The sequence below is a fragment of the Lethenteron reissneri genome, chromosome 26, assembly GCF_015708825.2.
Source record: "Lethenteron reissneri isolate LAM-NWPU_2019-01 chromosome 26, ASM1570882v1, whole genome shotgun sequence".
Taxonomy (NCBI): Eukaryota; Metazoa; Chordata; class Hyperoartia; order Petromyzontiformes; family Petromyzontidae; genus Lethenteron; species Lethenteron reissneri.
Genome location: NC_083804.1, coordinates 9,716,759 through 9,729,693, shown reverse-complemented (window position 1 = coordinate 9,729,693; position 12,935 = coordinate 9,716,759). Strand labels below are relative to the sequence as shown.

The 12,935-nt window shown below is 42.9% G+C and overlaps 1 protein-coding gene across 2 annotated transcripts in view; it reads right to left on the bottom strand.

The window, feature by feature from the left end:
- The window catches only part of LOC133347640 (cytoplasmic FMR1-interacting protein 2), a 32,727-nt gene that overhangs the window by 19,420 nt on the left and 372 nt on the right, over positions 1–12,935 (bottom strand). The window contains exons 2-8 of one of the 2 annotated variants that reach the window (XM_061560090.1): positions 5,027–5,199; positions 4,821–4,910; positions 4,057–4,134; positions 3,185–3,286; positions 2,399–2,580; positions 1,564–1,660; positions 307–435 (exon numbers count right to left, since the gene is read on the bottom strand). In XM_061560090.1, the coding sequence (XP_061416074.1) occupies positions 307–435; positions 1,564–1,660; positions 2,399–2,580; positions 3,185–3,286; positions 4,057–4,134; positions 4,821–4,910; positions 5,027–5,152 (804 nt within the window). In that variant the 5' untranslated portion in view covers positions 5,153–5,199. Of the gene's footprint in view, positions 1–306; positions 436–1,563; positions 1,661–1,791; positions 2,320–2,398; positions 2,581–3,184; positions 3,287–4,056; positions 4,135–4,820; positions 4,911–5,026; positions 5,200–12,935 lie in introns of those variants that run through there. The other variant, XM_061560091.1, reaches the window with a different exon arrangement.

Genomic DNA, 12,935 nt, shown 5'->3' with positions numbered 1-12,935 from the left:
CGCGATGTCGAAACGCAGCGAGGACGATTGCGCTGAAACCCTGAACGCTCGTATGCACCATAGTGCATCGTGTACAGCTCGTCGAGATGAGTCAACTGCCGCATCGCCGACCATCATCAGACTAAAAATGACATTATGCGGTTCCCCGGGGTACCAAAGTACCATAGTACCCCGGGGTACCGCCATAAGGTTCATATATTACTTGCCACTCAGGTCACCATGTTTGTAGCGCAGTGCGCTAACCACCAAACCACTGCTCTCCATTTGTAGCCACGTCCACACATATGCGCGCACACCCCCACACACCTTGAGCAGGGTGTGCTTCTCGCCGGGCGTGAGGTACATGCGCCCCTCGTAGTAATCCATGCACAAGTTCACAATGTCGGCCAGCAGCTCCTCGTACCCAGGGATCACCTCCAACTGCTGCTGTAAGGACTGCACACATGCACAAATAAAAAGATCCCCATACAAACTTTAACAAACTGTTGGGGCAAACGCTGTTAGAGAGCACCTAATTAAGGCCGGGTGGTTGACCAGCACCACGCCCGGCCTTTACACTATGCACCAGCTACTCATATAAGGCTAATTCGACCTAGGGGAGGCCCAGGACCGGTTCAGATATTCTTAAGATGTTGGCTACGAGTGGAAATCGAACACATCTCGCCGGGTTCCTATTGCAGCGTGCTAACTTCTTTACTCCTGCTCCCCACACACATGCACGCAACACATACACCACCACGTGAGAGGGGATGCATACATGTGTAGAGGTATAGCGCTGGCTGCTGGCGGAAAAGGGTAACTGCGGTGTATGGCAGTACTCGCTTCAGCAGGCCGCAGTATATACGAGAGGGGGACATCTAGGGGAAAGGTCATAGAAGGGGCCCATCGGGAAGTCCCGGGAACCAGCTCGTAGGTTCCAGAAGGGGGGCGTGGCCAGGGCGGAGCAAGGGCACGCTGGGAGCATAAGAGGGGGCCATGAGCGGGAGCTCGGGTCTTTTGCTAGAAGTGGAATCCCCGTCGTGGCTGTTCAAGATAATTGTCGTCACCATCTCGTCAACGTCACCATCTCCTCATCGTCGTCTCCGTCTTCACCATCCTGGCGTGCTGTTAGTCAGACAGCCTACCAACTGTTCTAACTAAGTAGTACCGCCGACAATATACGGTCTTAATTATAATAGCGTGCACCCACGTAGGGTGTGTATATATCCTGATGGTGCTTGTTAAAAAAAGAAGTGCCTCCAAGTATTACTGTCTCCGATCTATGTCACTACACATGCACATGAACAGTTGTGGATACCAAGTTGATCTAGTTGTGGTTACCTGGGTGCTGCAGTTGTGGTTATGTGGTTGTATCGATTTTATTGTGGTAATCTCTGATGCAGTTGTAAATGTGGTTGTGATTTTCAGGGTATTGTGAAAGTGGTTTTGATGTTGGGGTTATGTGGTAGTGGTTATGTGGTTTTGGTTATCTAAATGTTGTGGTAAGGGTTATTTGGTTGAGTTTAACTGGGGATTGTGATAGCAATTATGAGGTAATGGTTGTGGTTATGTGGTAGTAGTTACCTGGGTGATGCGGTTGTGATTGGCCAGGAACATGGACAGGTTCTGAGACTCCTGGATGGATTGTGGATCAGACATCTTCCTCAAAAACTGGGCAGCCCTGAACACATAAATCAGCATCATCACATCACTGTCATGAACACCACAGTCATCATGACATCATGATGTATGTTGAACTTCTTTCGCACAGTACGATCACCAGACAATACCCCACACCTAACCAGCACTCACCTCAAGACATCACCTCTTCACAGCTCACCAACACCACCTCCGTTCCCACTACATCACACCAGACACCTTCACTCCACACCTCTGTAGCATTTATCTGTAATCTCCACTGCTTGTCATGTCATAAATTACCACAATTTACCACTTAACAAAACAAGTTGGCACCCAACTTCATTAACCATCACTAGGCATGAAAAAGCATTGATTCGATTAATACAAGTTACAATTTCTAAGATACATACATCTTGCATGTCAGCATAATTTTTTTTTATAAGCTGTATGCACTGTAATTAGTTCATATAATCCGAGAATCCACTCATCATCATTATCAGCCATTATCTATCCATTGTTGGATGAAGGCCTCCCCAAGCCACTGCCACATTTTATGGTCTTGCAATGCAACAATCCATTTAGCTTCTGCACACGAGCTGAGTTTATCACTCCATCTATGTGGTGGACGTCATCTCGGGCATGTTTCCTCCTTTGGTTGCCACCCCGTTGTTGGGGGGGCGAATCATTACATGCCTTACCATCACCCGACACATCACCTCTCACTACCTCACAACCCTCCCGTCATAGTGCAGGTGTGATATGCTCTTGACTGGCACACCTCTTGTAAGCACTGTAGTCGTTCTTCACGCTGCATTTCATGTTCTTGAGTTCGTCAAGTACGGCGAACATGTTGATGAATTTTCCCAGCGTGAGGAGGTATGCCTCCGACACGAAGTCCTTCCTGCGCTCAGCGTGGCACAGACGCTTCACCTCGCCACAGAACCGTTCAATGGCCTTGCGCTGCGACCGCACACACCAGACCGTTATGACATCACACACACTACAGCATTATAACCAACACTATGTGACACCACCACAAGCTTTGTCATTATCGCATCACACACAGCACACCATTATAACACTACGTGATTATAACACACACCACCCTGCACACACGAGCAAACATCACACACATTATGATGTAAATAACCTCATTATAGAAAACCGTATACCCCACACCACGTCACAAACACTGTACACCATACAAGGCAACATACAACACAAAACACGCTGTACACTCCACAAACCTCGTATAACACCATACAACTACATTATACATAAAATCACCTTATACATATCACGCATGCTAATGCACACTCCAAAATACATTACACAGGACATGACAACCATCGACTTCACCACACACCCTGAACGTAGTAAATATTACCCGCAATAGACGACACACCAGACACCGCACATATGTACATACGTACGGACCACCATACACAACACAGCACCAACATACACAACACAGCACGACCACACCCAATACAGTACTATCTTGTGGTTCAGAGCTTTAAGGTTCGGGTTTCGGCTAAAGCCTTTTGGGTAGCTCACACCGTACCTGGAAATACATGAAGCGCATGAGCTTGGTGACCTCTGGCTCCAGCACTTCCACCGTCTTCTCGTAGATCTCTACGCGGTTTGGTTGCTCGTTACACTTCACCTGCCGCCACAGTTTACACATTGACATATGCGTGTTGCAGTTCTACGACCTCGTACATGCAAAATACTGCGATAATAATTGCCTACGAATGTTTATTATTAAATAACAATATGCCTTATTGTTTATTCAGCGTCATGATTTAATGTGAATGAATCGTCACAAAATAAAACAGCCATACAATAACAGCTGCAGTGTCATCAGAAACGACGTCCACACCAACAGTAGCAGCATCATCAAAATTATTGTAGAAACATTATTAACAGCAACAGTAGAGCATCTACATCTCAAAGGGCAGGCAGTGCCTGTCCCTGTGCATATATCCACGTATTTCAAAACATGTCCCAATGCCACCATGTCTTCCTGTATTGCCAAGAGTATGTCCCTATGTTTCCAAGTCTCACTGTATCCTTGTATCCCCATGTGTGTATTGGTATTGCAGCATTTCATGTACCGTGCCAAAATCCCAGCAACTATAATTTTAGTCCAGACATTAATTCAAGATAACAGTGGCAAGTGGTATTTGAGCCCAGCCTGGGCCTTCCCTAGGTAGACTCAGTGTACAATTAGTATCGGCTGTAGTGTGGTTAACATCAACACTGAAGAGAAACATATGCCCAGACAAGGTGATGGTTCCATCCACTCCCTAATATGCTACGCTGGCTATAATAGGCACTTACTAAAATAATTGTAAGGCTGATTTGAGATCTGCATCAATGCACCTTTGTCCCCATGTACCTGTGTTTCTGTGTCTTCCTGTGTGCACCACGAACCTGGGGAATTGCGCGTGAACAACTTCTCCAGGTGTACAACATCACAGCATACTCCTGTCCTTCCTCCAGCATCTCGTTCTACACAAATCACCGTCATAATCATCATCTCCACAATCATGTTCAGCTATACTGTCGACTACATGCATTCTAATGCATTACCATGTACATCCCAATCATCATAATCACATTTACTGTTATGGTATTATTATGGTCGACATTAACATCAAGGTCATCATAGAAACAACCACCATTACATACTCCACCATCAGTAACAGTCATTAGATCCTCGAACATTCCAACTTCAACCACATCACCACCATCACGTGACCATTTACAAAACCACTCAACCATTTACAAAACCACTTGCACCAACAACCATACCAGTCACCAATTTTACCATCAGGACCACTGATATCACCTATCTTACCATCACCACCATTCCCACCACTACCAAATCATCAACATTACAGTTATTAACAATTCCACCAGAATCACTAATTTCAACATCTGCACCATCAACATTAATTCCATCGTCACAAACTTCACCATCATCACCAACTCTACAATCACTACCACTACATCACCCAACCCACCTCAATCACCAACAGCACCAACACAATCACAACCTTTGCCACCCCCATCTCCACAAGCGCTGTGACCGCCGTATGAATGTATGTTGAACTTTTTTCGCACCATACGTAGCCAACCATGGTAATCGGAGGTGCGGGAAGACAACAAACTAAGCACAAAATACATGGACCCACCATGCCTGAGTGCACGGTTGCCTGCTCGATGTAGCGCGCAATCCCCGTCACAAACGCATTGCGGTCTTCAAAGTTGGTGTCGAAGTTCGCCTGTGGTAAGTGGAGACACAACAGGTTCATTCTCAAACAGCTTGTTCACCGTTCCCCACCACATCAGTTAATTGCCCCCATTATCCCGTTACAGCAGCACCCGGTTACCAAATTACCTGGTAGAGGATGGAGGAGGGTGGAGGCTCGATGCACGGCTGCTGGTCAGGCAGGGGCAGCTCCTCAAGCAGGTCCACGTTGGACAAGGCGTCCTCCAGGCTCACCTGGGCCTGCGCCATGTTCATCTGGTTTGTCTGGACTCGCCTGGTTCACGGAAGTCACTTGAGTAGACCTGGAATCACATATTAATGGTCCGGTGTATGATAAGAGAATGCAATATCAAATTTCATCTCTTGCCACGTAAATTATTAAATCGAACTATTTACAATTTTTTTTTTTGCTGGAGACGAATTCCTTTTTTGGTGTAAAAATATATACGCAATAAACATGAAACGTAACCAGCAAGTCATATCGCCTTGTATTTGCAGATTACTGGGCATGTGGCGATTCAATTAACTTTCTTTCGGTAAAGTCACGTAGATAGGTTCAAATAAAATAACAAAAAATAACAAAAAACTCCGACGTTTCGATCGCACTATGACGTTTCGATCGCAACACAAGCGGTCGTCTTATTCCTGAAGACGACCGCTTGTGTTGCGATCGAAACGTCGTAGTTTTTGTTATTTTTTGTGATTTTCTTTGAACCTATCTATGTGACTTTACCGAAAGACCCAAGAATATACATTATGTTGTTGGTTCCATTTCTCGTAATTTTACGTAGTTATATTCACTCAATTAGCCAAAATTTGCATAAATACATATACCATGTGCTTATAATTTGCAAACATTAATACATAATCAGTTCTCACATACATAATTTGATGCATATATATTGTAGGATAATACAACATTTTATTAGAACAATCGATATATGTCTCAAAGTTACATGTTTCTGAAGGTAAAAATATAACATATACGATGCAAAGATATTAACAGTTATAGATGTGGCATGGTCGTATGCCTCCATGTGTGAAAATGTTTCAACGTCACGTAATAAACCTTTAACCATTCATAAAAAATTATGATTATTCTACTGTTTGAAAAGGGGCACTTCCCGCATTTGAGTGAATCACGTTTCCCTGCATTGAGTTGCACGGACACAGCCCACGACACTGAAAACGAATCATCAATCTTACGTAGGTAATGATGTTTTCCTGAAGAAATTGGTTTCTTGGATTTCTAACTATGATCTTTGAACCAGACTAAATCAGTTGATAATTTTCTCCAGGCTGTATGGATTCTTCTCACCAATAACAACATACAATACACAAAACCAGTCCTGAATGTACAATAGATTTTTAGATTGTTCTAATGATGAAAATGGTACAGGAATTGTATGAATATTCGTACAACAGGTCCACACCCATATGACTTTAACTAGTCCGCAAAGCAATGTGGTTCCGGTGTGGCGTCAGTACCACCACAGCTTCCCCTCACACCCACGCACACAACCCACCACTCGCACACATACAGCCACAAAGGGGTACATGAACACGCACACACTCAAAACACCATCCACCAGTGACACACTCGTATACTCAACACTTCATAAATCCACCGGGAGGCATACATACTCATGACACACATACACACTGCACACATCACACAACCACCACCAGTGGCACACAAACAGGCACATATACACACGCATATCCTCAAATGACCACACAGCCACCAGTGGCACACACACGCACAATGAACACTCCACGAAGCTACTGGTGGCACACTCGTACACTCAACACACTATACAGGCAACAGTGGCACAATCACACACATGCCCGACAACGAATACACCACACTCCATAGCCATGCGTGGAACATTAACTGACACCAATGTTGTTTTTTGCTGGTCGCTTGACGTTGTGGGCCATTGGGCTTGTGCTCAGCAATTGTGTTAAAAAAAAAAGCACACGCGCAACAAATCCCACAGCCTTCCGGTGGCATGCACACACAAAATACAGTATATGTACACTGTAATTAATCAGGATAGCGGGGAGAGCCATTTTAAAGAACAAGCTCAATAAGCCGAGCTTAAAAACCCCAGAATACCAAGAAACCAACTCCTTCAGGATGACTCCAGCAGCAATTATCATCACGTAATTAATGCGTTTGATGTAAATGTATTTTATGTTAGAGATTAAATGTTAGTATTAATTGACTGTACAACAAATACGTTTAATACTGCGTGTTATTTTATCATTTAATATGGCTATGCTACCTGTGTTGAGGGGGAATGGGGGGCAAGTGACAAAGAGGTTTGCGCACTACGCAATTATCCCGGCCACCTTTAGTTTAATTCCTGGCAATTTCTAAACCATTGGTGAGTGTTATCTAAACCAGTCCCAAACGACTATATTACCGATCCATAATGACCAGCATAGTAAGGTATGGTAAACCAACCACCATGACCAACACGATGTGGGGAGGCATGCGTCCAGCAGTGTATTGACAAAGGATTGTAAATTAGGAATATTTGAACGCTACATGTATTCGTGGCTCAACAAGGTTGATATTACCTATATAATTATAAACATCCAATACACATGTACAATAAACTATGTATATGCATTCTGTATACTATAATAATTCGTTTTGTGTATGTATTCACTATATTATACAATTCAAAAGTGTAACTAAATAAATACTTCAATTAGTCTCTCCACGCCCAAATATAAACATTGTTTGAGCCTTCCGTACTTCCGATCAATATTTAACTGTAGCACGTCAGTACCTTCTTCATCATAACATATTATATAGTATAAGTACATATGCAGCCATTTTTAAAATCCACTGCCGGATAAGGGCCCCCCATGCCGTGAGGGTGATGTGCGGTATATTATCATACTTCACTGCACTAGGCAGTGTGGATTTTTGAAAGTGGGGCGCATCAAGGTGAGAGCAGAGTACAGCACAACAGTGGATTATGCTGCATTGCCCACAACATAGCTACCACAGCATCACATTACACCTGTTTTATGCATGGTCACTCATCCAAGCACAATCTGTGCTCAACCTGTCCAGCTTTTGAGACGCTACAAAATCGGTTTCTGACAAGATTGGAAGCTTTGGTCATAGGCTATTATATACAGTACAGTAGAATCTGGATATAGGCACATCTTATGAGTACAGCTCATAATAGGAACACATCCTTACTGGTGGGTGAGAGGAAACGGGCAACTCTAACACAAGCACATTTCGCATATAAGTAACACCTCCCCTTGCTCCAAAAGTGCGTGCTTATATCCAGCTTCTCCTGTCTATACAATGGTTAAGTTTGTATTATACATATCAATGGTTTAGATTATTATCTGTAATATCTGTGCCATATTGTTCCGTGCTACCAGTCTCCCTCTATTCGCCAGTATGCCCAACAGAGGAACTATCTATTTTGGCGTTGCTGAACTTCTCTACATCCCACAGGCACGCGAGACATTCAAATAAGAAACATATTTTGCACGTGTTTTTTTAGCTTTACGCTCGCTGGTAGAATGCTCGTCCCTTTTAATTTATAAAAGTTGACTCCTTTCCTGCATTTACAATTAAGGGGCCAAAAATCGCGTGACGTCACGCGATTTTTGACGATATTTGACCCCCCCCCTCGTCACACGGCGTCACAAAAAGTCAGACCCCCCCTCAAATATGACGTCACAAAGCTCTACCCCCCCAAACCATATTTCCATTTTGAAAATAAAACATGCTTCAAATCGCTTTAAACTATTGTCATTGTCGTGCGTATTTAATGTGGCGCTGCACTTTGATGTTATAGGAGTGTTGTTATAACAATTAGTGTTGTTATAACAATTCTATATTTATTTAATGTTGCGCATTTTGATGTGACGTCACATTTCTCACCCCCCCCCCCTCGTCACACATTGTCACAAATGTCTGACCCCCCCCCCACCCCCAGGTGCGTGACGTCATTTATGGACAGCCCCTAAGCTGAAAACATTTAGCGAAAGGTTTATGGTGACTCTCTTATGCATTTCCTATTTTTATGTCTTCAATTCAAGCGAAATACAGTATTATGGATTTACACTGATTGAGTGATTTTTAATACGTATTATTTTGTATCTTCTTCTTGCACAATTACAGTACTGATTTTAGCCTTTGCAGAGTCTCAAACTCATGTTATCCGAGTTTATAGTTCTGTGCAAACAATTGTGCGCACCCCTTCCCCACTACACACAGTTTAACTATTATCCGCACAGCGGACATGCAACCAGGGGTTACCAGATCGTTGATCTAGCATGGCAGTGGAAACAATGGGCAGGTAATTTAACACCCCCCCCCCCCCCCGCTTCTGTCCACTAAGCACCATAAACGGATTCACCAATCAGTCGACTGCCAGGAGGTATATGACAGGGTAAAGTGTGGATACCCCCAGCTATTTTTCAGGTATCTTGCCAGCCTGGAAGAGTAGGCCAAATACCTTACTAGAGGACCTCTCTGGAGCTCCCTGCAATGGCGGTCCTTCCACCAGCAGTGCTACAGGAGCATGAATTGCAGGCCTGTAGCTTAACTTTTATTACCGTATTTTCAGTGGGTTTACATTCATTGCATTGATTCTCTTGTAAACTAGTGTTTTATAACGAATACATTTGTGTTTCATGGCTGCACGCTGAAAAATGTGTCATGAATTGCTTGTATAATATATGTAGGCCATGAGTGACCTACATATTTTATTCTAACAATGTTCTACCTAGAGTGGTGAGAAAGCTCATTTGGCACAAAAAATATCCCGTCTATGGTTATAAACACAAAAGTCCGAAAACCCAAATTATTATAGGCAAAAAAATTAAATGAACATTTTTTTTATTCTTACCCTACGAAAGTTGTAATCTGCCTGTTTATATGGTATCACATTATAACAATTTTAAGATTAAAAGTAAATTTTGGGAGCCCGAAAAAGTGGGTGGCAAAATGTTTGAACATTTTTAATTTTAACCCAAGCTGACACACGTTTGCATCTGAGGGTTTTTGAGGATGCTGAATCCCAATACTGTATCTTCATTTAAAAATCCGAAAACAATTCTGATATTGAGCTCCTATTCCCCTATATTGAGGGACTGCTTTTTTACCAACACATTCAAAAGTTATCATCTAAATTATATCCACGGTGCCGACACAAATATACCATCACTTTTCTGCTCTATAATCGTAAACCTGTTTATGGAGGCTGAAACCTGTGTTGTGAATTGCGATGAAAAATAAAGGTTGTGAAAACGATGATAAATAATCGTGCCATCCCATTACAGACTTAACGCATACTGCACTAACACGACACTGTACAAATTAATACATTCAGTAGTATGCCTGCACAAATAGTGAAACTGTGTGTAGCGGAGAAGCGGTGCGCACAATCGTTTGCAGAGAGCTATAAACTCAGCTAACATGAGTTTGAGTCCCTGGGAAGGCTAAATCAGTGGCGAGCGATTACTGTACCTGAACCGGTCCTGCCACCCCCACTCACCCTTCACCAGCCCGCATTGACCAGTGTGGGGAAGTATGGTGAAATAACCCCCATGAATCTCACGGCGTTGGAGAGAACTCCATCCAGTAGTGGATTGGCATAGACATGATTAAAAATTCTGTACAGTTAATATAAAAATGTGTCGACGATGAAACACTGGTGGAAGTGGTAGAGTACATTAGTCTGGCTCAATGAGCTCGCACAATAGCCCAAGACAACGTCTCCCTCATAGAAACTCTCATGCGCTATATAATACAACACGAAACACCAAATAGATGGAACCAATGGTGGGTAATCACACAATACTCTTTGGTTCTCTCGGTAAAGTCACGTAGGTAGAAAAATATAGATCACGTCGTTTCGATCGCAACACAAGCAATCGTCATCAGGTGGGACAACCACAGCAAGAAAAACTGCTGAAGTAGGCGCTTTTTCTACCTACGTGACTTTACCGAAAGAACCAAAGAGTATGGATTCCTGCAGTCACGAAAGCTTCAAATCAAGATTTAATCACACAATGATTGCGTGCATTATAAATAATTGTGAGCGTAATGGTCAGAGTTAACACCGTGACTTCGTCGGGGTTAAATGAGCACGCGTTTAGAAACCATAACATCGGCCGATTCCAGAAGACGAAATAAAAACTATAATGCAAAAAATACACCACGCATAAATACGATTGACACCGAGATATAACATCATAATAATGCTACATATATGATTAACACCGTCAAAGAAAAAAACAACACGAAACCAGTGCCCAATATTATTTAGTCTGACCCACCAAATCATCCACAACAAGCACCAGGCGTCCGAATATATCGCAAGCTCGGCAGATTGAAGCCGACACGGCGCCTTAGACGCATGATAGGTGTCACAGGCTGCCACGGAGCTACGCGGTATTAAATTTCGATTTAAAGCTTTCGTGACTGCAGGGATTCGTCTTCTTGGTTCTTTCGGTGAAGTCACGTAGAAGGGAAATAATAAAATAATCAAAATAAAACATTAAATAAAATTCTCACGTTTCGGCCACAACACAAGCAGCCGTCCTCAGGTGGCAGCGTATTTAAAGCTGGGTGGGAGGAGAAGAGCGCCTTGACAAAGGAGTTTACATCTCAACAGAAGAATTTAGCATTGAATAAGCTGTGTTAATGTGAGAGAATTAGCATGCAACTGGGAGATTAGCATGTTAATGTGATGAATTAGCATGTAACTGGGAGATTAGCATGATGTTAATGTGAGGATTTACCATGTAACTGACAGATTAGCATGATGTTAATGTGAGGAATTTGCATGTAACTGGGAGATTAGCACGATGTTAAAGTCAGAAATTAGCATGTAACTGGGAGATTAGCATGATGTTAATGTGAGGAATTAGCATGCAACTGGGAGATTAGCATGTTAATGTGAGGAATTAGCATGTAACTGGGAGATTAGCATGATGTTAATGTGAGGAATTAGCATGTAACTGGGAGATTACCATGATGTTAATGTGAGGAATTAGCAAGTAACTTGGAGATTACCATGATGTTAATGTGAGGAATTAGCATGCAACTGGGAGATTAGCATGTTAATGTGAGGAATTCGCATGTAACTGGGAGATTAGCATGATGTTAATGTGAGAAATTAGCATGTAACTTGGAGATTACCATGATGTTAATGTGAGGAATTAGCATGTAACTTGGAGATTACCATGATGTTAATGTGAGGAATTAGCATGTAACTTGGAGATTACCATGATGTTAATGTGAGGAATTAGCATGTAACTGGGAGATTAGCATGTTAATGTGAGGAATTAGCATGTAACTTGGATATTAGCATGTCAATGTGAGGAATTAGCATGTAACTGGGAGATTAGCATGATGTTAATGTGAGGAATTAGCATGTAACTGGGAGATTAGCATGATGTTAATGTGAGGAATTAGCATGTAACTGGGAGATTAGCATGATGTTAATGTGAGGAATTAGCATGTAACTGGGAGATTAGCATGATGTTAATGTGAGGAATTAGCATGTAACTGGGAGATTAGCATGATGTTAATGTGAGGAATTGGCATGTGACTGGGAGATTAGCATGATGTTAATGTGAGGAATTTGCATGTAACTGGGAGATTACCATGATGTTAATGTGAGGAATTTGCATGTAACTTGGAGATTAGCATGATGTTAATGTGAGGAATTTGCATGATGTTATGCTTCCAACGTGAGCAGCGCGGGTCAAATGACCGACCCGGGGCACGGCGGCGGCGTGGGAGACTCATCCAGCAGTGGACAAGTACCTGCGTGGGTGCCCCAACTTAGAGTCTGGCTCAAAGACCCCCCCCCCCTACTACCCCGACATGCAAACCCAACAAATCCTCCCCCCCCCCCATCTCTCTCCATCTCTCCGCAATGTGTTTGAACAGCGGCTAAAATTGAACGATTTTTACGTTAAAACAAAAGACGCCACAAAAAACCCCGTGTTTGTTTGTTTGGCAGGTCGGCAGCGGCAGCTTCAA